The following is a 27,713-nucleotide window of genomic DNA, read 5'->3' as shown; positions in this document are numbered from 1 at the left end:
ACCCTCTCTTACTGATTTATGGTGTAGGACAGGGGTCTCAAACTCAATTTAGCTGGGGGCCGCTGCAGGCAGAGTCTGGGTGAGGCTGGGCCGCATTAGGTTTTCCACAAGAAAGGCATGGTTAAAAAATTCCAATCTTCTCAAATCTCTTTAAGAATTAATAAGAAAATGAATCAATCTGAAATACATAAATAAAATAATAATAAGATATTTTTAGTCAGTGAACTTATGTGTTTTTTTCAGTCTTCTATATCTGCTGTATTTAGATTGAAATGTCTGTATTAACAGTTCTATAACCTTCTTCTGAACATGAATGGAACACTGTAGAAAATGAACTGTTCTTCTGAACATGGCTTCTCTTGCCTACTCCTTGCTGTTGGACACCTGGCAGCGTTTCCTCTCGCATAGCCGAGCCAGATTTGGCCTGAGGGAGGAAGCAGTTGCGACCCTCAGTATGTCTTGAAGATGATCATCCGTAAGTCTGGACCTGTACTTGGACTTATTGAAGTTCAAAGTGGAGAAGAGCTTTTCGCACAAGTATGTGCTACCAAAAAGGCACATGGTCCGCTTGAACATTCGGGAAAGCCGAGGGAAACTAGGGCTCAATTCTCTCAAAAATTGTCCAAGCTTGTCTGCTTTTCCACTCACCTCCCTGAACTTTGCTTTGAGTTCAGAGTTGCACTGCAGCTCAATGAGCTCCATTTGAAGCACAGAAGGGGCATGTTGCACATCAAAGGAGAAGGGGTCCGCAAAAATTTGAAAGGTGGCTCTGTGTGTCTTGAAGTCAGCAAATCTGTGATCAAATTCCTCCTGTAGCCTCAAAATGACATCAACATACTTGTCAGCAATGAATGGTGTGCCTGCATCCATGAGTGCCTTGCATGCTGGAAAATGGCAAAGGTTTGTCTGAGAGAGCTGAGCTTTCCAGAGCGCAAGTTTTGTGGAGAATGCTCTCACGTTGTCATAGGCAGCACTGACAAGTTGCCCCTGGCCTTGTAACTTCTTGTTCAGTACATTAAGCTCATGTGTCATATCAACAAGAAAAGCTAAGTCCATGAGCCATTTGGGATCAGTTACCACAGGAACACTAACTCCATCCTTCTCCATGAAGGCTTCAATTCTCTTTAATACATTTCCCCTGCTGAGCCAACGTACCTCAGTGAAGTCGAGCACATCCCCATATTCTGACTCCATTTCCTCTAAAAAAGCACAGAACCTTCGGTGCTTTAAGCCCCTGGATCTGATTTGGTTGATGCATTTCACAACAATAGACATCACATTGTCAAACTTCAGGCATTTGCTGCAAAGGACCTGCTGATGGATAATGCAGTGCAGCAATGGCCTCCTCCACGCCTTCCTCTTCCAGTTTTTTTTGAACAAGTGCCACCAGTCCATTTTTCCTCCCTGTCATTGATGGCGCTCCATCTGTTGTTATTCCAACAAACCTCTTCCATGGCAAACCAACATTCTCAATGGCATCACACAGCTTGTAAATATCTCCTGAGCGGTGGTCTGGCCATGCATTGGAATTACTGTGAGCAGCTCCTCCATCACTTCAAAACTGTCATCAACACCACGGACATACATTGGGAGCTGGGCAGTGTCAGTGATGTCTGTGGTCTCATCAAGAGCGACTGAGTATACACTGAAACATTTGGCTTTCTCACACAGTTGGTCATAAATGTCACTTGACAGGTCAGAAATGCGATCTGCTGCGGTGTTGGCAGAAAGGCTGACGTTGCTAAACTGACCTTTCTTTCCCGGACAGACTATATTTGCAGCCTGCAATATGCACTTTTAGACAAATTCACCTTCTGTGAATGGCTTCCCTGCTTTAGCAATCATCTCACTAACCACGTAGCTTCGACTGCTGCATTATTCTCTTTGGTTGCTTTCTTGAAGAAATCTTGCTGCCTCAGTAGATCTGTTTTAAGACTGGCAACCCAGTTCGCTCTCTCATCTCCCTCGTATTTTGCATCCACCTCAGCATGTCTAGTTGTGTAATGACGTTTCAAATTGTATTCCTTGTGCAGCGCAACGTTCTCTGTGGAAATGAGACAGGTCGGGGTGCCACTGTGCTCAACAAAGAAATATTGCATTTCCCACTTTTCCTGAAATTGTCGGTGCTCATCACCAACCTTTCTCTTCACCGCAGGCTTTGAAAAAGACATGTTTGGGGCTATGTAACATTTATAATTCTACTTGGTGTCACTGTCGCATTGAAGTTTCAATCAAGCGTTTAGCCGACGGACGGGGAACGTCTCAACGCGTAGAGAACGTCATTTCTGCTTCTTTTTCTTGCAACCGTAGCACGGCGATCGGCAGATAAAAAGCCGGTAGCAGTCTCCTTTGTTTCTACGCTCGATGTTCATGTCTTTCATGATGACACGAACACGTTTGCAGATGTTACAAAGTACAGGGATAGCGAGCGCAAAAAAGGCGACTGCTCACGGCGCCGGGCTGTTGTTACAGGAGAAAGAAGCGGAAATGACACCGTGACATATAACAAATAACATCACCTGTTTCTGATGTTAGTTGTTTTGACTGCTTTTACATTATATTGAAATATATGTAATGTTCATGTATGCTGCAATGCAAACGGAGTGATGCAAATAAAAAACATCGACCCACAAATTACGGTGCGACCCTATAATTAGTCCGGGTTACCGGGGACTGTTATTGCCGATGAACAGGTGTCGCTATGTGACTGCAGACTAAATTGGGCTGCATTGAGTTCATTACTTTTCTTTTATCCCGCCGCCTACGCATCACTTTGAGAGTTAATATGAGATCTCTCTCTGTGAAAAAATAACTAAAACTCCCACTGACGTGTGTATAAGTCTATATACGTATAATGTCCCGCTGGGCAGAAACTTAAAAAAGTGTTGTGAACGCAGCGTGCTGGGGCGAATGTCCGCGTTTGCCCAATAGAAAGGAGGAAGCCAGCCAGGCACAGAAAAGAAAGAAACACTCCAGGGCAACGCTGCTGTAACTTTTACTCATTGAGAAATGTTTCCCTGCTTGCATCAAGCCCGGCTGGTGTCCCCTGAGATCCATATCCCACCCTGATTGGTGGGTTAATTCAGCTCCGCACACAACACTGTAAAGTGTCATACATTATCAAACTAACATTAAATTTTCATATTAAGGTGGGGGCCAAAAACTATCGTCCTGCCGGCCGCAATTGGCCCGCGGGCCGCGAGTTTGAGACCCCTGGTGTAGGAGGACACCTACTCTGTGTCTGGTTAAGTATAGGAGCCCTTTGTTAGGGGGACCACTGGACTCTTAGCACCAGCTTTGCGGTCACATCTGGAACAGACACACACACACACACCTACACACACACACCTACACACACACACCTACACACACACACCTACACTATGCACAGACTGGTACTCTTTGTTCATACTTGTGTAAGACGTCATATGTTAATGAACTTGTGCATATTCATGTAACCTCAATAAAGAGCAGTGTTACGAGGGAGCAGACGAGAGCGACTGAGGTCAAGTGAAGGAACGGCGCTGTCACAGTTCTCTCCCTCATGAATTGTCTGGTTCCAGCGGTGGGTCTGTGCTAGACGACCCATCACCAGCTTTTTCCAGCTTTTTCCACTGGTTACCAGTACGTGGTAGAATCCACTTCCAGATCTGGTTGTTTGTCTTTAAATCTCTGAATGGATTGGCTCCATCTTATCTCTCTTTAACAAAATAATCCAAGTGGAGCCCTCAGGTCTGCAGATAAGTAGCTTCTGACCAGAACTAGATGTAAAAACAGAGGTGAGCTTTATCGATCGCTGCAGCCAAACTCTGGAACAGTCGCCCTTCACATCAGGTCGTCACCAACACTCGACATTTTTAAAACCCGGTTGGAAACACATTTGTACTCTGTAGCTTTCAATTCTGACGAGTCTTTATAGTAATTACTGTGTATGTTTCCTATTTTCTCTCTACTCTGTGCAGCACTTTGGCTCAACCTGTTTTTAAATGTGCTGATAAATAAATGTAGATTTCTTTGAATAAAACAGTGGAGCCGAGCTTTGAGCTCAGTGTGTAACAGTGTGTGTATGAGAGCCATGTAATGTCCATGTGTGCATGCTGACTGTGCTGCTCTGACCCCCCTCCTCCTTTCAGGGTGGAGCCTGCTGGAGTCCGATGGTTGAGACCAGGTCTGAGGAAGTGTAAGTGTGTTTTTAATGGGATTCATGAAAACAAAGCAGCACACATTCAACCATCTTCATCATGTCAGGAGTCATCATCAAAGTGTCAATCAATGAACAGATGATGGATCAATAACTGCAGCTGGATTGTGTTTGTTCTCTCCATCAGATTCCTGTCAACTCACAATCGACACAAACACAGTGAACACAAACCTCCAACTGTCTGACAACAACAGGAAGGTGACACAAGTGGAGGAGGTTCAGTCATATCCTGATCATCCAGACAGATTTGATGTTTATCAGCTGCTGTGTAGAAATGGTCTGACTGGTCGCTGTTACTGGGAGGTCGAGTGGAGAGAAGACGTTCTTATATCAGTGAGTTACAGAAGCATCAGAAGGAAAGGAGACAGTGCTGACTGTGTGTTTGGAGACAATGATAAGTCCTGGAGTCTGTGGTGCTCTAAAAATTGTCCTCAGTCTGTCAGGCACAATAACAGATCAACATCCATCTCCTCCTCCTCGTCTGTCTCTAACAGAGCAGCAGTGTATGTGGACTGTCCTGCTGCCACTCTGTCCTTCTACAGAGTCTCCTCTGACACTCTGATCCACCTCCACACCTTCAACACCACATTCACTCAAACTCTTTATCCTGGGTTTAGGTTTTGGTTTCCTGCTGCCTCAGTGTCCCTGTGCTGAGTGGGGTGTAAAGAGTGTCTCCTGTTACAGAAACACTCTGACTGTTGAACAGATAGTTCAGTCTGTACATGTCTGTCTCTTTCACTCACAAACACGTTTTCAGATTCATGGATTCAATCAGTTGATGTTTGAAACTCTTCTAAATGATTCCTTGTAAACTTCTTCCTCTTCAGTCACAAACAAACAGGAAGTGATGTCACATGTGTTCCTGTCCACACAGCAGAATGAGTCTATTGCTGACAGTGATGTACAAACAGAGTGAGCATTTCTGAGGCCCAAAATAAACTGAGTAGTTCACTGAATGAACAATGGACTGTGAGCTCAGTTCCTTCATCATTAGTATGGATTATATATGTATATGTATTATATTAGTATCATATATATCAGGTGCTGCTGCTGCTGCTTTCAGTCATTGTGCAAATGTGCTGTTTGTAAGGTTGTAAAGCTGCAGTCAGCTGAGACTGAAGAAGTCACCTGATCAGTGAGCAAACGTTTGTGAAAACGTCCAGATGAACAGAATCAACCTTTTGGGATCAGCCAGCAATGCAGCATCATTGTTGTTCAGGTTCAGAGGTTTGCAGGAATGAACTGATGACCAGAAACAGCTGCAAAGTCCAATAAAATACCAGCTGGAGTTCAGCTGCATTTGAAGAAGTCAAAGAAAAGTAAGGATGGCAAAGGGCGATGTTTTCTTCCAAAGAACTGAAAACATGGTCGACGCCTCATTAGAAGAATAATCTGGACATTTGTGAGGAACTCTAACCAAGAAAGCAACACAAGAAAGCAACGTCAAACAGATCCAACAGACAGTTTCCATGACTGGAAGTGTTGAGTGTAAAAATGCTACATTGCATTATTGCATCCTCTCACCACAGGAGGTGCTGTTGGCACCACTGATTGCTGATCAGCTGTTCTCTGATGATCTGATTGATACTGTGAATAACGGGACTCACTGAACTCTGTGACACAGTGAAGATTACAGAGTTTAACTTCAACATCTGACTGACGTCACACAGGCAGAAGGATGAACCAGTGAGGCACAGAACACAGTTACTGGAGATACTGGATCAGCTCCATGTGAACCTCTGATGGAGAAGCTGCTGAGCCAGAGAAACATCAGGACATGACAGGCAGCTGCACTTATCTAACAACATGTAGCAGAGCTGATCTATGTTAGAGGATCTATCACAGCAGCTGAAGCCAAAGTCCAACACTGGATAGCAGCTGAGCCTGTGCTGAGTGTAGTGTTACAGGAAAAGGGCAGAAACACTGACACTGGTAGCTCACAGTGATGCTGACTGGGGCACAGAGCTGAATGATGCAGCATCAGGACACTGTTTCAGTCTGACTGACAGAGAAACCTGTAGCTGTATCTACATGTGAGGCAGAGGCTACACAAGCAGCTTTCTATGTTTCACAGTGACTGAGATCTTCAGTGGGGGTGGACATGCTCCTGTACAGACCTCTGAGGAGAACCAAGGTGCAGTCAAAGAGTCCAGTCTGTCCTCACAGATGTGAACATGTGGTTTCATCAGGTCTGCTGTCAGCTAGCAGGCTCACATCAGAATCACTGTTCCTGAAAAACACAGTCTGTGTGACATCATCAGTCAGCTGATCGTCCCAGATCTGAATGGTTTCTGTCTCTACTGAGGAAGTCAGAGAATATCACTGAGGTGTGGATCAGGTCTGAGTGAGCTGTGGAGGGACAGCTTTAAACAGTCCACAGGTCTCACGTCCTGCTCAGTCTGGTAGCAGATACCTCGTATTGTTCCAGATGTGCTGACATCACCAGCAGCAGCAGCACAGCTGTGTGATACCATGAATCTCAGTTATTGATCCAACACACAGTAAATACAAAGATCAGGATTTCTGAGAGTAATCATTATGAGTCTGAACACATGATCACTGAATGTTAGTCTCCACAATAATAAGCTAACACAAGCAAACACAGCTTTCAGCTCTTATTTTGAAACTGGCTTATTTAGAGAGCTGTGATGTGAGCGTGCCTGGCTCTGAGGCACTTGGGTCAGCCTCTGTTGTTTAGAAGTGTTACAGACTGTGAATGACACAGACCTGTCAGTTTTCCATGTTTGTCTGTAACACAGCTCAGGGCTCCATGCTGAACGCATCCATCCAGTGTTATTGATCCAGGACTAATACCAGCATTGGGATCAATACTACAATACACAATCACATGTGTCCACGTGATGCAGTTTGAAGAGCAATAAGATGTCTCTGTATGAGGAGGCGGGGTCACAGGAGGTTCACAGAAACTCTGCAGCAGCATCATCAGCTCACATGGAAACTTTGATGATTCACTTCTGTGGTGTTTTTACAGAAACACGTCACAAAATTAGCTCCACCTGTTTTGTGTGTGAGCTTTGAGTTTCTTGTCTTCATTCTGGATTCTTGTGTTGCTGTTTTTACACACAGCAGATATTTCCTGGTTGCTTCCTTGGTGACCACATGAAGCTTTCTGAAGCTTGGATTGAAAACGCTTCATTACTCAAAGCTTTCCAACACAGGCCTCTGTGCTGCCATCTGGTGGACAAACATATGAAGTGCAGCGTGAAGCTACAAATTAAACTGCTTCAGCTACGTTTATATATAACATACTATAACCTATATAACTATATGTATAGTGTATTATGTAGGTTTTAGAGCTGGGGTAGAATTGCTGATGGCCTGGTTGTTATTTATTTTCCCCATGGTTCACCAGCTCTCACACAACATCAGCACCAATGATCCACGTCCTTATAAACCTCTGAATCAGGTCCTGAAGCTGTGACGTCCTGAGTGAAGACCTCACTGATCACATGACTCTGGTCACCTGGACTCAGTGTTTCTGAAGCAGTGTGCTGGGTTTTTAAAAATACGTGGCTGCTGCCTGATGTTGGGCCCACAGAGGAAGACGACTCACTCGCTCTTCTTCACTTCCTCCTTAAACATGTGGAAGGAGAGCAAAGTGCTGCCAGACTCTTATTTCTGACAGGAACAGAAGAAACCACAGCAAACTGTTCCAGTTCTTCATCTTCATCACAATCTATTTATTTCTGATGGTGTCTTCAGTCTGAGGGTTTGAAGTTTCCATGTCTGTGTGATGTGTGGTGTGAAGGCTGCTGGTTAAACTGGGACTCACTGTTTAAAGCACTGAGTGCTCATAGAGAGATGCTCCATGAGTCCCAGTACAGACTACAAACATGGTGGAAACTTAGCTTTGATATCCACACACTCTGCACGTCTGTGAGTAACTGTGATGAAGATGTGCAGAGATCTGTGTACAAACAGGAGAAAGACTGTAAAGACTCTGTGCTTCTAACAGCCTCTGTTAACATATGTGAGGCTGTTTGTTGTTGTTGCCATGGAGCTTTTCACTGTTTGGGTCAGCAGGTCATGTGATCAGGTTTGTTCTGTGAAAGCTGGACGATGGTTCAGTGTCAGGGTTTGTTTGCATTCATCAATAAATATCTAAATAAATCAAAGACTCCATGTTTGTTCTTTCATCATGTGACCTCTGCTCATCCATCTCTGTGTGTATCAGGATACATTTAGTTCATAATACACAGAAAAATCAGAGTTATTACCTGTAATAAATGTGAAAGTGATGCAGTGATAACCAGGCAGGACTGAAACACATCAAAGCTGTCACCACGGTAACAGCACCGTCCATCCACAGGTGAGGGGAGGAGCAAAAAGAGGGACTTTCACCATTTTATACTAAAAACACTCAACTAATGTTTCTAATATGAAACAAATAAGCCCACATTAATGTGAGCATTTATTCAATAATAATAATCATGATTTCCTCCTGATCTCATTTCCATAGCAGAGAAAACTGTGGTGTATATTGAGGTGGAGGGTGTGGTCTATGGCTCAGGTGTAGAGTGAGGGTGGGGTGCACCACAGCAGCATCCTGGGACTTCTGAGGGTGGAGGAGGGAGTGATGATGACATCAGAGCTTGTTGTCAGTTGCTTGTTGAGCGTGATGTCCTGTATGGACAGGTGGAAGGAACCAAGTCCTCAGCTGAAACACTCGTGTTTGTCCACAGACAGGAAACACAGCAGGAAACTTTCTCACAGAAGTGCAGCTCATGGATAACACACTTCCTGTCAGTCAGAATGAGGCTGGAGCCAAACACAGAAAGGTGTTTTTGTCCAGATGAGCCCAGAGAAGAAACACGAGTGTTCACAGACATCAGAAGCTCAGAGAGGTGAAACATGAGGTTGGAGTCCTCGTCAGCATTCAGAAGAGCTGCTGTGAAACCCTGAGTACTCATGACAGACTCTGATGGCACAAACACATCATGAGTCAAACAGATAGACAAACATGGAGCTCCTGATCCTCCTGCATGAGAACAAGCTGACATGAGCGCTGTGTCTGAGAGTGTCTCCCTGTCACAGTGACAATAACACAGCTGCTGCTCACAGTCATTAAACTGACCTGAGGTCAGCTGCTAGGACGTCTCTGTGCTCCTTACATATGAAGCATGTGACCTCACATCAGTGCTGTGGATGACTGTAGTCATAGAAGAGTAGAGCTGTAGCAGGTGGTGTGAGGAGGAGGAGGAGGTGGTGTATTCTAGTTAACGCAGTACTGAAACACTCCAGCAGAGGGCGCTGTTAATTCCTTATTGTAATACAGTTACTGTGTGCAGTTATACTTCATACATAATCTGCACTTATTTCCATCAGACATGCTGTCAGTAAATGATTGGTTTCTATTGATTCTACTTCCTGTTGACTAGTTTGATGACAGTGAAACAATCACAGCTGATTGTGTGATGATGTAAACTGTCACTGTTACATTCAGTGTGTGTGACATAATGTTAGTGCAGGGCTGATAACAGCCTGGTTCTGTTAGAAACACATGAACGTGTCCATAGATCAGTGTGTGTTTAACATGAGAGCTTCAGCCCTGCTGATGTGTTCAATAAAGACATGTAGGAAAACTGATGAGACTCTGAAATAACTCTTTATATTTATAATGTAACTCTGCATCAAAAGAACAACAAAGGATCCCAGACAGGTTTATGTGAACAAAGACGATTCTGATGTTTCTGTGTTTCTAACAGTTTGACATTATTAGTAAACAGACTGCAGTGAACAGGATTTATAAAGAGCTTATATATAAAGATATGACAGCTGTTTGACAAGTTTATCACTGTGTGTTTGGACCTGATCAGTCCAGCTGTTTACTTGAAATATGTTCATTTACCTGTTCTGTTATATTTATGTTCTTGTCTCTGTTGAAAAACACATTTTAATGTCCCTCAGATTTTTCTCCCAGATGAATAAATATAAAAATGACAGAAACTGACTGCAGCTACTTTTTGTCCTTTCTGTCAAAAACCTTCATGTGACTCATGAGAGACACGTTTCAGCTGTTTGTGACAGATCAGAGGCCAACAAGTCATTTATAACACTTTCCATCAATGTTTAGCACAAACACATGTTGACACAGCAGCGGGGCCGCAGTGAGAGTCAGAGCGAGGAGATAAAAACTCCTGTTTGACCACAGCCTCAGTTTGTTCCTGCACTTCAAACACTTCCTGTTGTTGACTGGGTGGAGTCAGGAAGCCAGCGAGGCCCTGCAGGACTGAGACTGCAGACTGGGACGTGCTCTGTGATGGAGATCAACAGCATCACTGACTGTTTCTGTGAGGACACCATCATCCCAGCAGGGCTGTTTCCCAACAACAAGCCCTGGACCATCAGAGACCTGAAGCTGCTGCTGAATGAAAGAAGAGGATCTTCAGGTCTGGAACAAGGACGAGCTGAGAGTGTTAATAACGTTACTAATGTTCAGCTACACTTTACTAGGTCACATCTGTGACACACGTCACTTAAATAAAGAAGGAAATATTGGCTCTGTTTTATCTGCTGGGCCCAAAAGTGACTCCCCGTATTTAAACTGCTATGAATAACTTGTTGGTCTATAATATGTGAAACATGTGTCAAATGTCTCCATCATGAAAGATATCAGGTCATCTTGAGCCACAAAAACATTCCTATCATGAGGTAGAAGCTGGAATCAGTTTGTTGCAGACGTTTATATATCCGATATTTATCCAGTTAAAAGTTGAAATTCAAAAATGTCTTTTCAAGAGTCGTCTGTCCAAGAGGAGCAGAAACTGCAACAAATATAACAACAGTTATTTAAGGCTGTTTTAAATGGCCACAAGGGAGCAGATTGGTTATAATGCAGCTGCTTCAGAGGAATAAAGATGAAACACTGTTTTTATTTCATGTGTAACACCTTTCAATAATGTGTTGACTAAAGTCTATTGACCAGTATAAGTAAAGACATCACACACACACATGGAAACACTGAAACCTGTTTTTGGTGCAGCAGCAGTCCCAGCTGCTCGCCTTTATCTAGACTGGGTCGGCTGCTTATCTCAATATAATCAATGTTTAAAGTTTTGTTCTCAGTGTTTCTGTGGTGCTTCGTATAGGATCTCCCAGCATCATCACTGTGCTGTCCAATCATTGTGTGCTAGGTTACCCTTATAGTGCAATGTGTGTTTGCACAAAGAGAAGCATGTGTGTCAAATATAAATAAGCACAGAACAGAAAAAGCTGCTCGTTTCTTCTATTTAGAGTCAAGTTAGTGTTTTGTGTCTTTGTTTGAGGCCTAATGTCAAGCAGAGCTGTGTGTAACTGGACTGGTCTGTTATATGTGTGAGATGTGTACTTCTCTTCAGCATCATCTTTGTCACTGCTGATTCCTTTGTGTCATCATTTGTTGAGAAGAGAGAACAGTTATAACGGAGGAGCAAAAGGAAGCCCTGAAATCTGCATCCAACAAGGAAGCGTTGGCTCACCAGTGATCCCAGCAGAGGCCACTGGTTTGGCTCCAGTTGTTCTAGATTCAATGATGTTGTTGCTACAGATACATGTTAGCATCTTTATTGTAGTAAAGTCTTGTAATGTGAAGATAGAAACAAGGCAGCAAACAGCTCCATGATCTGATCTTAATGATGTTGTTTTTATTTCTGTCTTTCAGAACTGGATTGGAAACTATCAAAGGTCTAAAAACAGCCTCAACCCTCCCAAAGAGCAAACTTTACACACGTCATCTTTCAGCTACAATCTTTGTTGCAGGGATCTTCTGCCAAACAAGGCTGAGAGAAGATTTCTTACAGCTGTCATGTTGATGCTGTTTCAATCTTTGGGCAAACACACTCATATATTAGGGCTGATATCAGGGCTGCACAAGTTCTTTGTGTTTGTGATCATGAATAATAGAAGTGTGCCTGTTGAAGATCATGTTTGCGGCATTATTATATGTCCTGTTATTGTTCTGTATTATATTCAGCTTTCAGCATCCTTTCCCAGCCCCCTGTTACACCATCCATACAAAGCCAATCTGACTGTGAGCCAATGTGTTTGATAGTTTGTGTTGGATCAATAGATTTGACAGACTTGGTTCTCATCCAGAGGGAAACAGTCCAAATTCAGATCTATTGAAATGATGGAGGCTGTTTCCTACCACGGTGCTAATGTGTGACTAACAAGGCTCATGGTCTCCAGCAGACAAGCGCCTGGAATGAGGTGAGCTGAGTGTTGCTTTGGTGGGTCTATGCCCACGTCATGCCATCAGGATTCATATTGGCAATAGTTCATATCTCTGTTCTTTAGCCTTCATCACAAAGCTGTGAAGGAAAAACAATCCAAACATCTAACAGGATTTGATGGATGCAAAGTCCACTGAGCTCTTTGTCATTTAGAAACTTGTCCAACCAACAAGAACACAGATGAAAAACACAGTGACAGTTAAAGGATTTTGCCATATATGAGCATAGATTACTTTCATATAGATTTTCAATGCAGGCTTTTGGTGAGCCGCTGGGTTCTGTCTAATAATCATCTCAGCATTTTACAATAGAATAGCTCTTTATTAGCTCTTCATTGATTGTTATTGGACATGAAACAAGGAAGCTGTGTTTCTCATTGGATGTTAGTTTCATGTTCATCAGGATCATTTTCTAAAGAGCTGATATTTAGACCATTTACTGCACTGGCTGCACATCCTGTCTACATTTCTCTGTATGTGCTGTAAAAACTGTGACTAGAGGTTACTTAAAAAACCCATGGCAACAAACTGACACTCAATTTACTTAAGTAGATTTTAATTTCAAGTGATTTATGTAAAATTTAGATAAAATGTTAATTAAATTTCAACAAAAAACAATAATAGATATTATTAACATTCTCTTGTAAATATGTGTTGAATTTAGGGACAAAATCTCAAATTGAAGGTTAAAATTGCTAATTGTAACAAAAAATTGGTTCATTTGAAATGAATCTCTGAGAAAAATTACTTTGAATTTACTAACGATCTGGCAAAGGTTTAGTAAAAAATGACTAAAATATCCATTACAAAAAAATTTAAACTTTTTGTTTTTAATTAAAACTCAAGTTGGATTCACTAATTTTCCAATTAAACTTTATAATTAATGACTGAATAGTAAGAGAAAATCAAATTAACTTCTTTTCTGAGTAAAATGAATCAATTTCACAAAGACAACTTTCAAACAGTAATTGTTTTTATTGTGGAATATAAAACATATACAAAATTTATAATATAACATTTTTCTGATTAATTTAGATTGTTTGCACTGAAATTCTTCACTAGTGCTCGCCCCAAAATAATAGGAAGAATAGGCCATAATTGAAAATACAGTTTCAGCCAACTTCTCGAGAATGTCAGTCTTTACTTTGGAGGTGGGCAGAAGATTTCCACTCTTTTTATACTCCTCGGTGGCTCTTTCCAGGTACATTTCAGTTTCATATGCAGACTGTGGGGAACAGCTTCGGCTCACAACGTTCTGTGAACTTCTGCCTTTTGAGAATAATGGTGTCCTGAGAAGATGTGGTTGCAGCACAGTCTGCATTGGACACAACTGGATTGGATGATGAGTCATAGTCAGTTGACAGTTGATCAGAGGGGCTGCCGAAAACTGGCAGGATGACCAGGGTGATGCCAACAACCTTCACAGTAGTCCTGAAATTTTGGTTTAAAATACTGAAGACTGAAGTCGTTTGAGATCCCAAAGGTATCCTTCACAACACTTTGCAGCTCCTCTACTGTTGGTGGGATCCTGATGGAAGAACCAACTTCTCCATTTGGTCATCAGTGATTACATGGAGCTCTATCTCGTTCAACCTAGAATAAAATGTAAATGGGCAGAGTTACGTTAGATTAAGTAGGGTCAACTTAGTCATTTTCTGCTGCTTCAATTTCAAAACTAGTAGTTTAATTTAATACAATCATCCATCACAACCTATTCAAAATGCATAGTCTACATACTGATCAGCTGAATTTAAGTTGAGGGATCTTCCAACAACTGAAAAGAACACAACATTAATAACAATCGCACTCTCCAAAGTAACAATTTTAAACACACAAATTGTTAAAGACAAATTTGAATTAATACTAAAATTTTTAAAGGTGAGGTTCACATATAAAACAATGAAACTCTTTATTAGATTAAAAAGGGGATAGACTCTATTTTCTGTACCAATCTGGTGACAGATCATGACATGAAATAACACTATTTGTGTATTTATATACTGTATATATCTTCCCATATTTGAAAAGATGTCCTTTTAATCTACACAAGGTCATCTCTGTATCCAAACACCATCGGGTGTTAAACATAGAAATGATGAAAGACTTATGTCAGATTAAACACGTATTACTATATTACTTCCTGAGTGTACCTTTGTCTTGAAGATCGTTCTACAGAAACATCGTGACTGAGCGTGGGTCTCACTGATACACGACCAAGTTTAACTGGAAACTTGCATCATCCCTCTATGTGAGCTGTGCCTGCACTAAAGTCACGGGGCTCCGACAGCATGAAAATGAAAACCAGTTATTTTGCTGGACTGAGCCACTTTAGCTTCATTACCACAACTGAAAAACTGCATGGAGACAAAAGCTTTGAAAAACTGTGACTGACAAAATCCTGCACAAATGATTTTAACTACATCACTCACTGCTGAGTGCAAAACTTTTTCATAAAGTTTTAAAAGTAAATGAGGGAGGCTACAGCCCATCGAAATACATCATTGATATATTTTTTTAATATGGTAAACGTGGTTAGTCAAAGCTCTGAAGTAACACAGCTGTGACGGCTTGGAAAGTGACCTTATGCTAGCAGTCCACTTCGTGCCATTTTGTGTAAAAATACGATACTGTCATTACAGTGGTCATTATTAATCTAATTTTGACGTATCATACTGTTTAGAACTTTTACTCTAAACTGCTACACGTTACTGTTTAAAACGTGTCGTATATTCGTACAAATTAAGATCATCTTATCTCGGACAAAATGGAGATCATCCACTGCTGAAGCGTGTGTGTCCTGCACGTGGCACAACGGACTACAGGCGGAAGTGTAGAATGATTGAAATGAAAATGCTTTCATCAGTTAAATCTATTAGATTTCTTCATTTTTCACGGTACTCATACATTTTTGTTAAATCTGCTCAACAAACTATTGCTTAATTTACCCCAAACAAAATTGTGTAAATTTAAATAACTGAACATCTCAAAAATGTTTAATTTTGCTTCGATTTAATTAAAACAACACATACATGTTTTTACTGAGTATTACTTTCCTATTAGATACTAATGAACCCAAATCACAGTTTTTACAGTGTGTGCTGTGTTTGTCTGTTCATATTTCTCCATATTGACACAAACAGTGAGCAGCAGTAGATCTACTCTTCATCTGTTTTAGGCCCAGTGAAAGATATGAAGCAGAAATGGAGTCATTAGGAGAAGAAGAGAAGAACAAGTCCGGCGAGGAGGCAGCAGCTCTTAAAGATGAAACACAGCAGCTTAGCCCTGAGCTCAGAGAGCTTCACATGAAAAAGCTCTTCAAGCAGATCATGTCAGAGGTTTGTCATCAACAGGAGGAACTGTTAATATCATAGGATGAAGGATGCTGTCAGCTGGATGAAGAAGGTTATTTAATGGCAAACGTTCACATTGAAGTCAAATTGTTGTCGTGTTGAACAGATTCATGTACTGATCGTCTCCAGAATGTTAGAAGAGCTTCAATGAATCATTAGAAACAACTTACAGCTGCACAGTTGTGTCAAACCAATCTTTGTGTCATTGTGGGATTGTTGTGTTTCTACATGTGACACACGTCTAAAACATGCACACAATCTGAACACAAACAGGGACTCATTTGTTCCCACAGCCAGATGCTGAGAGCCATTTCCTTGTAGTGCTGTGTCTATATATATGAACCATTAGATGTTATTGGAATGATTGTCAGCTTTGATAGTTTCATGTGTGTTTAGCTGGACGGCTGTTTGATCCTCGACATGTTTAAAGGTGTCCAGTCCTGAGACACTGGGGGTGGAAACAGCTGTGATGTCATTGGACTGTCACAAAGACAGAAGTGCATGAAGTGAGCAGCCAAGGAGCCGCTGATGTTTTGGATTCAACAGCATTTGAAAGGTTGACACAGACACATTTGCACATAGAAAGCTGAATTTGTCATATGCCACAGTGAACTCACTGTTCAGTGTTTTTCAGGAAGCTTCTTAACTGCCTCTGCTGCCAAACAAGCAGCTGATGTCCTTGAGAAGAAGCTGAAGAAGTCTTCAACAACAAATACAGGAAGTGGACTTTCAAATACTAGATTCACTTTAGACTCACAGAGAAATGACTCAACCAGCTGTGTTTGATTGACTCCTTTGACTATATGAAAGGTCAGTGTGTGTCTGTACACAGACTGTTGTGTTGGACTATTATTCAGTTGTCTGCTGAATGTTTTCAAATGTCTGCATCTCAGTGTAGATGAGGCTGGGGGTCATGGGAGGCCACCATAGCAGTCTCTTCAACATCATGACATCATCATAAATGCTGCTGGACTGTCTGATGGGCTGACGGTGAAAAAGGCATCGGGAAGGAAACAGAAGACATTTCAGAGGCTGCAGGCAGATTTCTTTGATTTGGGGCCTTTTTCAGCTTTATTGGACAGAGCAGTGAAGATAAGTGACAGCAAAGCAGAGGGGGAGAGAAAGGGGGCGTGGTCAGAATCAAAGCCAGGCCAGCTGCTCTCCACCTCGTGGCACATGGTCACCTGCTCATCCTAGTGAGCTCCACCAGCAGCCCTTTCACACAGTTTGCACTGTCAAACACTGTGTGTGGACCTCAGCTAACAATAGGCTACATTTAAGTCTGGACTACATGCTTTTATATTGAGGAGATTTTTCACTGTTTTTATTCCATCAGCAGCTCAACATCATGAGCAGCTTTGACATAAAGACATCAAACTCAAGCTGACTTTAAACTGGATCTACTTTTAATACAGGGGCTCAAAAACAACTAACATCTTTATTATATATCAGGACAGAAAGTCATTTCATCTCAAATGAAAACAGCTTTATTTGGAATAACCAGCACTATCAACTGGTTTGGGATCTCCACCAGTTTCATGTCTTTACAGCTTCTCCAACAAAGTTCCTGTAAAATCAGCATTTTTGTCTTTATTGGTTTGATAGTGATTGATTATTCAGTCCCAATCTGCTGTCATCTAAAGAACAAAATGATGTTTCTATGAGTCAAAAAGCTCCAGATGTTGTCGGCTTCACAAAGAAAACAAAGATTAGGAACTTAAACACAAATTGTTTGGAGCCAAAATGTTCCCAAGCTGCTCTTTTTGAAATGGCAGAGGTACAGTGGTGTCTAACAGCACACTGTGGAAGGCAAACATGTTGTTGTTGGATGAAACTTCATGAATCCTTTGTAGATTTGAGCTTTTGGAGCCTTTCTTTTCTCTTCAGGTGTACAGATGCTGAGGAGGCAGGTGAAGCAGGTGGAGCTGTTGTAATGCTGGCAGAGGGTGTGTCTTAGTAACTCTGTGAGGTAGAACTGGATCCAACATTGTGGATGTGTTGATGTTGGAGCCATTAAGATTCTCTGGCCACACTGTAGGATTTCCCTTTGATTCACTGCGGGGGCATTTTGGAGTCTGTCAATGAAACTCTTCATATTTGTGTTTGACACCAGTTTATAGAAACAGAGAAATGTGTCATGCTTTTGTTCGGCCTCCTCAAATACACACATTTGTTCATTGGTTGGACTTTTTGTAAGGAGACACATTGAAAACCATGTTAATAAGATCTTGTTGTTTCCTGTGGATCCGACACAGAGAGTGGACTTCAGACAGAAACCGTGGAAGAGATTTTAGAGGCCGTGTGTGGCAACAGGAAGTTTCTGTATGTTTGCTGATCTTACATGTGGAAAACAACACGTGATGTTTGTGAAGTTCTACAATGATCATTGTTCTCACAGCATTTTGAGTGGGAACAGTTCAAACTGAGAGTAGTGGGAGTTATTTACTGATGAAACAAGCTGAATGTTTCTGTGCACGATGAAGATCAGCAGCAGCAGCTCAGCTGATCAATGAATTGACATCTATCAGTCATTTCATGAGATGAAGTCATCAGCAGACATTTGTTCTAACTGTGTGATAAATGTCAGAACGTCAGGGCTCTGCTTTAGTCACTACTTGATGATCATTGGCTCATTGTTGAATCCAGTGGCCCAGTCTGACCTCTGACCCTTTGCTGCAGGTCTTCTGTGTTATCTCCACTTTCATGTCTTATCTTCTGCTGTATCGTCCAAAATAAACATCTGAATCATTTCCAACACTTCAGCAGATCTTTAGTTTGGGCAGTACAGTACAAAATAACCAGTGTTGGGACTAACGCGTTATTAAGTAACGCGTTACAGTAACTACGTTAATATTGTGGTAACGAGCACGGTAACTAGTTATTATGCCAAAATCAGGAACGCGTTAGTCGTTACTGGGATTTAGATAGGCTCGTTACTCGTTACTTCGTGTGGTGGCATCGCGGAGCTTCCACAGATTCAGTAACATTAGCAAGTGGTGGAGGCAGCAGGTGGATGAGAGAAAGGGGACGCAGAAGGAAAAGAGACCCGAGGCGGCCGCCGGTCCAAGTGTGAACTGAACTTCAGGTAAGAACTGCAGTCTATCTGGGTCAGATATAAACCAGGTTTAGGTGGAGTTTATTTTCGTTACTCGGACTTTTTCCGTACTGCGTACTAGCTAGCATGACGGAGTTTCTATACAGCTGGGTGGGTGCTATGAATTTAATGATGTTGAACTTTATTTTGTTCATAAGTTATTAGAGTTGCCAACCGTCCCGTCTGGTATTCAGAGAAAATATTACGCGTTTCTTATTGAGGTGAAAAGGAACAGTTTGTCCTGTAATTCAGCTACAATAAAAAAAGACACAAAGCTGGAGTTATTCTGTGTCTTTGCTGCACAGCTGCCTCTTCTTCTTTCATTCTCCCCCCTCCCTCTCCCGTTTCTACTTCAATCATGAAAACTGATCAATGATCAGCTGATCGGCTCTCTTGTTTGTTTATCGCCCACTTTGCGCCAGAAAGAGGAAACCAGCCGATGTCGCGTTAAACAACAGCAGCACGTTTAAGCTTGATCAGCTGTTGTTAGAATTTATTTAATATTAATTTCTAGTATCAGCTGATGTTTGCTGGAGTCACAGCTGCAAAAAAGCTGCTGGTCATGATATCAGTTTGGATATGTGGTGAGAGGGAAACATGAAGATAAAACCAGGAGATGTCCTTACTGAATCATCAGAGCTGAACAGGTGATGGAGAAACAGGTTTACCTTTTAGGTGACATGAATGAGTTGAAGGGAAGTTATGAACTGTTTCTGAGAGACAAATAACCCCAGGATCCTTTTTTAGGTAACTGACAGCTGGTAACTGTGCAGGGGCGGGTCTAGCAAAGTTTTGCCAGGGGGGCCAGGTAGGGCATTAACAGGGAGAGGTGGGCACAAAGAATACTTTTCTTTCTTATTCTTATTTAAAATGTCTAGCTTTTAAAAAATAATTATCTGAATCTTACAACAAACGATTGATAGATTGATGCATATATACCATCAAAACAGTGCACATCACTGTCACAACAGCGTTTGTTTTCATTCAAAGGCTTTATGATTTTTCCTATAATGGCGGCCGGTCTCTAGCCAAAATGCCCGGGACAATTTTGCAGTTTTTGTGTTGGATGTAAAAGTCGCACATGACGCTGTGACGTAGGCTAGAATCATGGCAGCAGTCAATGACGGTCCAGGCGTGGGATTTCTCTCGTGGAAATATGCACATTATCTTTTCCTTTCTATTGGTAGGTGGCACAGTGCACTGTGGCAAGTAAGCAAGCTAGAAGACTGGCAAAGTTGTGGAAGCAACACATTAACAACAGAATTCTGAGTAAAACCAAAGTTACTTTCCCTAGTAACTAGTTACTTTGAAAGTAACGAGTAACTTGAAGTAACTGAGTTACTTTTGATAGAAGTAACTAGTAATGTAACTAAGTTACTATTTTAAAGTAACTTACCCAACACTGAAAATAACACATATTGTACTATACTGCCCACTTCCTGATCTTATTGGATCTGTGTGTGAGGTTGGTGAAGGAAACACATGTTTACTGAGTGAATCGCTGCCATTAGGAACTAGTTTTTATATCACAGCCTAGAAATCACACAGGACCATTTCTGCAAGTGAAAAGTCGTCATTGGAGGAAAATAATTGTCTAGTTTGTGCGACTGTTGTTTGTAAATGAAGAATTGTCCCAACTACATGTGCTGCTGACCTTTGACCTTTTCTTTAGGTGCACAGAGGAGTCTGTGGAAACATCCAGAACTGAGGCAGTGCTACAGATGTCTTCAAATAAAGTGGTGTATTTAACCTGTGATTGTGCAGCATACAGCCCACACAAAGTTAACGAGTGGCTTTGACATGTAAACAGTAAACAGTGCTCCATGTAATACTTGGCTAGATGGCCGTAGCGTGACTCCCCAGTCAGCCTTTGACCAGTCCAGTGTTTCTGTTTCAGTCATTTAAACATTGTGATATCCAGATAAGTGAAATACCCTCCACAGAACAGCAGCATGACTACATGATTTCCCTAATCCGGCGATACAGGAACAGCCGACTGTCTCCACTACTCCACTTTCTCTTAGCATTAGCCATGCTAAGTGTTTAGCTTGATTAGCGCTCTGGCTCGGCTCTACAGCTGCTTTAAGAAAAATAAAGTCGTCTTGTTTGTTGAGTAGTACTTTATCAATGTTGTTGCTGTGCAGGTAATTAAACGCCTCGGTGCTCTTATAATTACACAATTCCTCGCCAACAACGCCTTCGGAAAATACAAGTCATTAATAATGTGGATGTAGCTAACATCGGGCCATAGTTTACACATCACATCACAGCACATCAGGTCACTTTGCACACTGTCCCAGGATGTGAGTGGGCGTTAAGACGTCCAAGTCCCTCTTCAAGCAACTTAAAGAAGTCCAGACACTTTTCTTTCCAAGCTCCTTCAACAACATCATTCATAGAACAACTTCCAGCTTCTTTTGCTCGGCTACAGTTTGGATGGATTTGCATTTAAACATGGAAAAAGACTAAAATGGTTAGGGTCAGGAGGTCAAAGGTCAGAGCTCCTGTGGGTCTGAGGGCGGCCTCACATTGGAGAAGGATGAAGGAGTCTGACCTGAGCCAGTGTTTGACATGAACACATCAGCACTGCTGTCAGTGAGCCTAACGACAGCCGTTAGCATCATTTCAGTGTTTCAGTCATAAAAACACTTCCTGTCACTGTGGTGGTTACAGTGACGTCATGCGGTTTGTGCTTTGACCTCCAGAGGGCGACAAATCAGCACAGACAGAGAGCTCCATTCAAACTTTGCTGCCATCAGTAATAATTCTTCAAATATAATCAGTGTTTGAGCAGCTATGATATCAGGGACAATCTAGACATGTGTGACAATACTGAACATGTCACATGACACACCTTAAACATCATGTGATCCACTCTCAGTCTGCACTTTCATTCATGACTTCAACAGGTTGAAATGAGCTTTGAAGAAACATCAGTTCAGTGTTGAAATATTTAAACGCTGCAGGAAGAACAACAAAGTGATGACGGATGTTTGGGTTTCAAAGAGGAGAAACAGCAGAAATAAATCACAGCCTGCCAGAGGTTTGGAGTTTCCGAGGTGCATGTGAACGCAGCACACAGCGTCCAACGCTCCAGATTCCCCGCAAACGTCTCTTTGGGTGTTTCCTTCCTGCTCAAAGTTTACTTTAACTTCCTGAACTTCGTGCAGTGGAGCTTGTTGTTGGTGTGTGAAGAAACTAAGTTTGCTTTGTTTCCTCCTTTAACAGTTTGTCTTTAGGAACTTTACTGTTTGTTCAGCTCATGTTTGATTTCTTCACACAACAAACTGTGTGTGTTTGTATTTCCGGTCTCTCCATTAAAGTCAGTGTGTAATGTTTTCCTGGCTAACATCAGCTGTGTGCAGCTTAGTTCAGCACAAATCTGCCGCTCCATAGTTCACGGTAACGGACTCACAGCTGGACCAACGAGGCCGAGTGTGTCCGCCACTCTGAGCTACGTTCGTGTTTGTGTACTTGTAGGCTGTGTCCCATTTCAGGGTCTGCACGCTTGAAGTACGCGCACTACGCGTACTACGTACGGTGCGTACTATAAGTACGAGAAGTGCGGAAGTGAGAGGCTTGTGAAATGGGACGGTACATGCTTCGTCGCGCTGTTCAGGTTGCCTAGCAACCATGATACTAACCACGAGACTCGTTACATAAAGCTTTGTTTGACAGAAATGAAGGAGAAAATTGTTTTGTTGGTCATTAATTTTTGTCATGACATCACTTTGATTAGTTGAGTATCTGAGGCTGAAACCACAGGACTGTAAAACATGATTCAAGGGCTTCATTTCTGTACTGAACAGTCATTTAAGACTAGCTAGTAAATAATAATTAGCTAATGTTGTTCATGAGACTAAAGTCATCTCACTATGGTAATGTAAATATAATATGGCCAATATTATAGTATTGTCATATATACACACACACACACACACACACACACACACACATATATATATATATATATACACACACACAGTGGGGCAAAAAAAGTATTTAGTCAGCCACCGATTGTGCAAGTTCCCCCACTTAAAATGATGACAGAGGTCAGTAATTTGCACCAGAGGTACACTTCAACTGTGAGAGACAGAATGTGAAAAAAAATCCATGAATTCACATGGTAGGATTTGTAAAGAATTTATTCGTAAATCAGGGTGGAAAATAAGTATTTGGTCAATAACAAAAATACAACTCAATACTTTGTAACATAACCTTTGTTGGCAATAACAGAGGTCAAACGTTTACTATAGGCCTTTACCAGGTTTGCACACACAGTAGCTGGTATTTTGGCCCATTCCTCCATGCAGATCTTCTCAAGAGCAGTGATGTTTTGGGGCTGTCGCCGAGCAACACGGACTTTCAACTCCCGCCACAGATTTTCTATGGGGTTGAGGTCTGGAGACTGGCTAGGCTACTCCAGGACTTTCTTTTTTTTTTTTTTTTTTTTTTTTGCCTGTCCCGTTTGGCTCTTTTGCCATCAGAATTATTGTCTAAAGGCGAAGAAAGATGCCCAACGGATTTTCTTTACCAAATTGACCATCCCAGCTTTGCCGTAATGGTCCATTTGATTCACCTTTTATTCTTTATTTTATTTTCACTTGCTGAATACGGGACAGATTTGACTGGGGGAAAGGAAAGGGAGAAAGAAAGAGGGAAAGAAAAACAGTTGAGAAGAGGGACGGGGGAGAAGGGCAAAAAACAGAATAAGCAAAAAAAAAAAAAAAAAAAAAAAAAAAAATACATGTATCGATCACCTGGATCACCTGTTGAGAAAGAAAAAAGAAAACAAGCAGAAGAAAACGAGAGTAATACAATAAACAACATCACAATGATATATGGGAATATGACAGTAAATACTAAATATTAAACATTATTGTGCAGCACGTAAGATCGACAGCACAGTGTGCATTGAGGTAGGAGCCAAAAAGGGTGTAGTTTGTGTGTGTGATCACCCGTGTGTACACCTGTGAGCATGGACGCGCTTGTTTTCTTAAAAGGTTCCCTCATGTAATGATCTGCTAGAGGGTGTTGGGTGCCACTGCCCCGTCCTCCAGGGCATGAAGCAGGTATGGAGGAGATCAAAACCCCAGACATCCAGAGGCCCCCAGAACACAAGAGACCAAGGAAGACCAACAGAGGGGCAGCCGTGCCACTGTCCCAGAAAGAGCTGAGGAGAGTCCCAGATGAGGGGTCACCCAGCAGCCACGGAGCAGAAGCCAGGGGGGGTTGCAGCGACGTGCCCATGAGCTCCGCCGGCAGCCAGCTGTGCCTGAGTGACCGAGCCCCAGGCCGAGAGGCTGGGGGCACCCCACCTCCGAAGTGGCCCAAGCGAGCCCCAGGCTCCAGGCCCCGATAAGCAGCCGCCAAGGAGTGAGCCGGTGTGCACCCGGACGCCCACCCCCGGACACAAAGAACCACCAACGCACCGATGTCTGAGGGAGTCCGCCCCCGGCAGGGGAAGTGGTGGGGGGAGATAGGCCTCCAAACCTTGGAGGGCCTGAGCTGTGCTCAGAGAGGTGGCGTCTGATACCCAACCTGACATATGGACACAGACATACAGGCACACACAGATACAAACATCCATTCCCACCCTCATGCTCTCATATGCACTTACTCCACACTTAACCAACGTGGAGACAGACATAAAGAGACGCTGTACACACAATCACACTCCCCAAGCGTACTCTACAAACCGGGTCTAGGTACCCTTGCCCCTGGGGGGGGGAACTGCACCCAGACCCAGGTTGTGTTACCCTTTTTCCCTGCGGTGGGGAGAAGCAGACCGCCCCGACTCCGCAGCAGCAGGGAGGCCCCACATTCCGGACCCCAGTCGGACGGCCAACTCCTCCTCCTAGCCCCCCCGCTCCAGCAGACCGCAGAGAACGAGGGTGAGAGAAGACTCCTAACCTCCCTCCACCCGCTCATTGTAGTGTTGATGTATGTGTGTTCTAAGGTGCATTTAAAACCCAGGAGGGCATGGAGCTACCTGCCAGAGAGCAGCAGGTAAGCGCATAGTCCCTCCTGCTAGCCCTCAATGTCTACGTGTATTTAAAATTGAGAGGTGGGCAACGACGCCAGGGGTGAGGTGTACACCCTGATGGTAATTGAGATTCCGTGTAGCGTGCCCACCCCCAAGATCCTATATGTATGTGTAATGAGAGTGTGAGTAATGTGAATGTCTAAGTTGCGGGATAAAATTGAGGCAGAGGCAGCCAGAAGGGGACAGAGGGGGGGGGTTACCTCCTCTGCACCCTGGTGACACACCCCCACTCCAAGGCCCTGCATGTGTGGGTGGTTGTGGTGGAGCGGGAAGAGGGAGGCAGCTGGAGATGGGGAGGGAAGGAAGGGAGGGGCAATTGACCCCTCCCTGGGGCCAGCTCCCCCGCTGACCCCAGTAGGCACCCCCATACTCCGCGACCCGCCAGGGAAGGGGGGCCCAGGCCCATCCGAACTGGGGCCCAGCGCAGCGGCGCCGCCCGGCCCCACAGAGCCCGGGGCAGTCCACCCAACCCCACCACAGAGAAAACTGCACCCACCCCATCATCCACTCATCTTCCAGACTACATAAGACAATAGACGCCCAGGCCGAGATCTTCCTCCACCTCTCCTGTATCTCCCCCTCTTGCAGAGAGAGTTCCTGAGAGAGGAAAGCTCCTGCAAGATGTGACAACCCCCCCCCCCCACCAGTTGAAGAGTCCCCCAGGTGGCTCGGCGCACCGGCGGCACCCCGCGCCAGTGGCGGGCCCCCATATACCCACCGGCCCACAACCCCGGCAACACACCAACCAGGACCCAGGCCCCCGAGGCCCGGCCAGGGCCCCAGGCCAGAGCCGGAGCGCCCCCAGAACCTCACGCCCGTCCCGGACCCACCCAGGGGCAGCCAGGCTACCAGGTCAGTAACCCCCGTCCGTCAGCACAGACCCTCCCCTAGCCCCACTGCACGTAGCTACGAGGAAACCGTCACCCAAGAGCCAACAGAGCCCCTAATTGGCCATGACCGCTACCCCGGGTTGAGCCCCCCAAGGAAGATGCTCCCGAGGAACCCCCCGACGCCCTAAGCCTGACCCTACTCCCACACCAATCACAACAGTGAAGGCGAGACCAAAATATGACCCCCCACCCCCACTAGGTGATGGAGCTGATCAGAGGAGCCCAGAGCGATTGATCTGATGTGGTGGCAGAGGCTGTATCAAGACTAATGTAATCTAATAGATAATTTCTATATTGGTTAGAATTAAGATTGTTTTTATTTTTCCAGTTCATGAGGACTGTTTTCTTGGCGATGCATAGGGCAGTGAAAACCATATGGGCTATATTCTTTTCTGAAGTGACATTATCTAAGCTGCCCAACAAACACACTAAGGGGGAAGTTGGAATGTTACATTTCAGACACTTTGATAAGTCTTCACATATCTCGCGCCAAAACTTCTGAACTGGTGGACAGAACCAAAGAGCGTGGATATAATTGTCCGGTGAATTGGTTTGGCAGTGTGAGCAGTTGTTGGTAGATGCAAAGCCCATCTTGAACATCCGATGACCTGTATAGTGCACTCTATGTAGTATTTTGTATTGAATTAATTGAAGACTGGGATTTTTGATTAGATGAAAGGTTTTTAAGCAAATCTGAGACCAGAAGTTTTGGTCTAAGTTAACTGATAAATCCGCTTCCCATTTTGCAATAGGAAGTGATATTGATTCATCTATTTTAGAAAGCATTCTGTATATTTTGGATAGTAATTTGGGGGTTTTAAGAGTAAAAAATTGAACCACACTTGGTGGTGTTTGTAGTTCAACTTGACCCGGTTTAAATTTCTTTTTTATTATGGATTTAATTTGTTGATATTCTAAAAATCTTTTCTTGTTGATCCCATATTGTGTAACTAGTCTGTCAAATGAAATAAATTCTGTTCCTTCTAGTATATGTTCTACATATTTGATTCCTTTACCATTCCAATCTGAAAAGTTTATCATATTATTGTTTTGTAATATGTCAGGGTTGTTCCAGATAGGTGTAGGTTTGCATGGGATTAATGAAGACTCTGTCAACTTCAGAAACTCCCACCATGCTGTCAGAGAAGAGCTGATGTTGATGCTTTTGAAGCATTCATGTCGTTGGATGTTTGAGCTGATAAATGGTAGATCTGAAATCTCTAGATTATTGCAAAGTGCTTGTTCTACATCTAGCCAAGGTTCATCTAAAAGGGTATGTTTTAGCCATCCTGAGATAAACTGAAGCCTGTTGGCTAAGAAGTAGTGCTGAAAGTTAGGTAGTTCTAATCCTCCTTTATCCTTGGTCTTTTGTAGTGTTTTTAAGCTTATACGTGGGGGCTTATTTTTCCAAAGGAATTTGGACATATATGAATCTAGAGATCTGAACCAATCTTGCGGCGGTTTAGTTGGGATCATTGAGAATAAATAATTTATTTTTGGTAATACCATCATTTTTATAGCAGCAACCCTTCCCATGAGTGATATGGGTAGACATTTCCATCTAGCCAGATCACCTTCTACTTTCTTTAAAAGTGGGGTATGGTTTAATTTAGTTAGATCTGCAAGCTTGGGAGAAATATTAATACCTAAATATTTTATATTTCCCGATTGCAGTGGAGTAGAAGAGGAATTATGGAAGCAGCAATTAATAGGAAGGACTGTAGATTTTGACCAGTTAATTGAGTAATCTGATATTCTTGCAAAAGAGTTTATCAATTCAATCACCCCAGAGATATTGGTTTGTGAATTTTGGAGGAAGAGTAACACATCATCAGCATAAAGGCTGATTTTATGTTCCACGTTCTTGCATTTTATGCCCTTAATTGCTGAATTCTGTCTAAT

General features: G+C 42.9%; 1 protein-coding gene across 4 annotated transcripts in view; it reads left to right on the top strand.

Moving 5' to 3' along the window:
- Positions 1-27,713, top strand: part of LOC102777248 (NLR family CARD domain-containing protein 3-like) — a 1,099,208-nt gene that overhangs the window by 362,341 nt on the left and 709,154 nt on the right. For 3 of the 4 annotated variants that reach the window (XM_087837900.1, XM_087837902.1, XM_087837899.1), the window contains one exon: positions 4,134-4,180. In XM_087837900.1, coding sequence (XP_087694026.1) covers positions 4,134-4,180 — 47 coding nt within the window. Of the gene's footprint in view, positions 1-4,133; positions 4,181-18,460; positions 18,487-27,713 lie in introns of all 4 variants that reach the window. The other variant, XM_087837885.1, reaches the window with a different exon arrangement.

Source organism: Neolamprologus brichardi, chromosome 3, assembly GCF_056152115.1.
Source record: "Neolamprologus brichardi isolate AB-2024 chromosome 3, ASM5615211v1, whole genome shotgun sequence".
Taxonomy (NCBI): Eukaryota; Metazoa; Chordata; class Actinopteri; order Cichliformes; family Cichlidae; genus Neolamprologus; species Neolamprologus brichardi.
The sequence above is the reverse complement of the archived record's forward strand: the minus strand, read 5'-3'. Positions and strand labels throughout refer to the sequence as shown.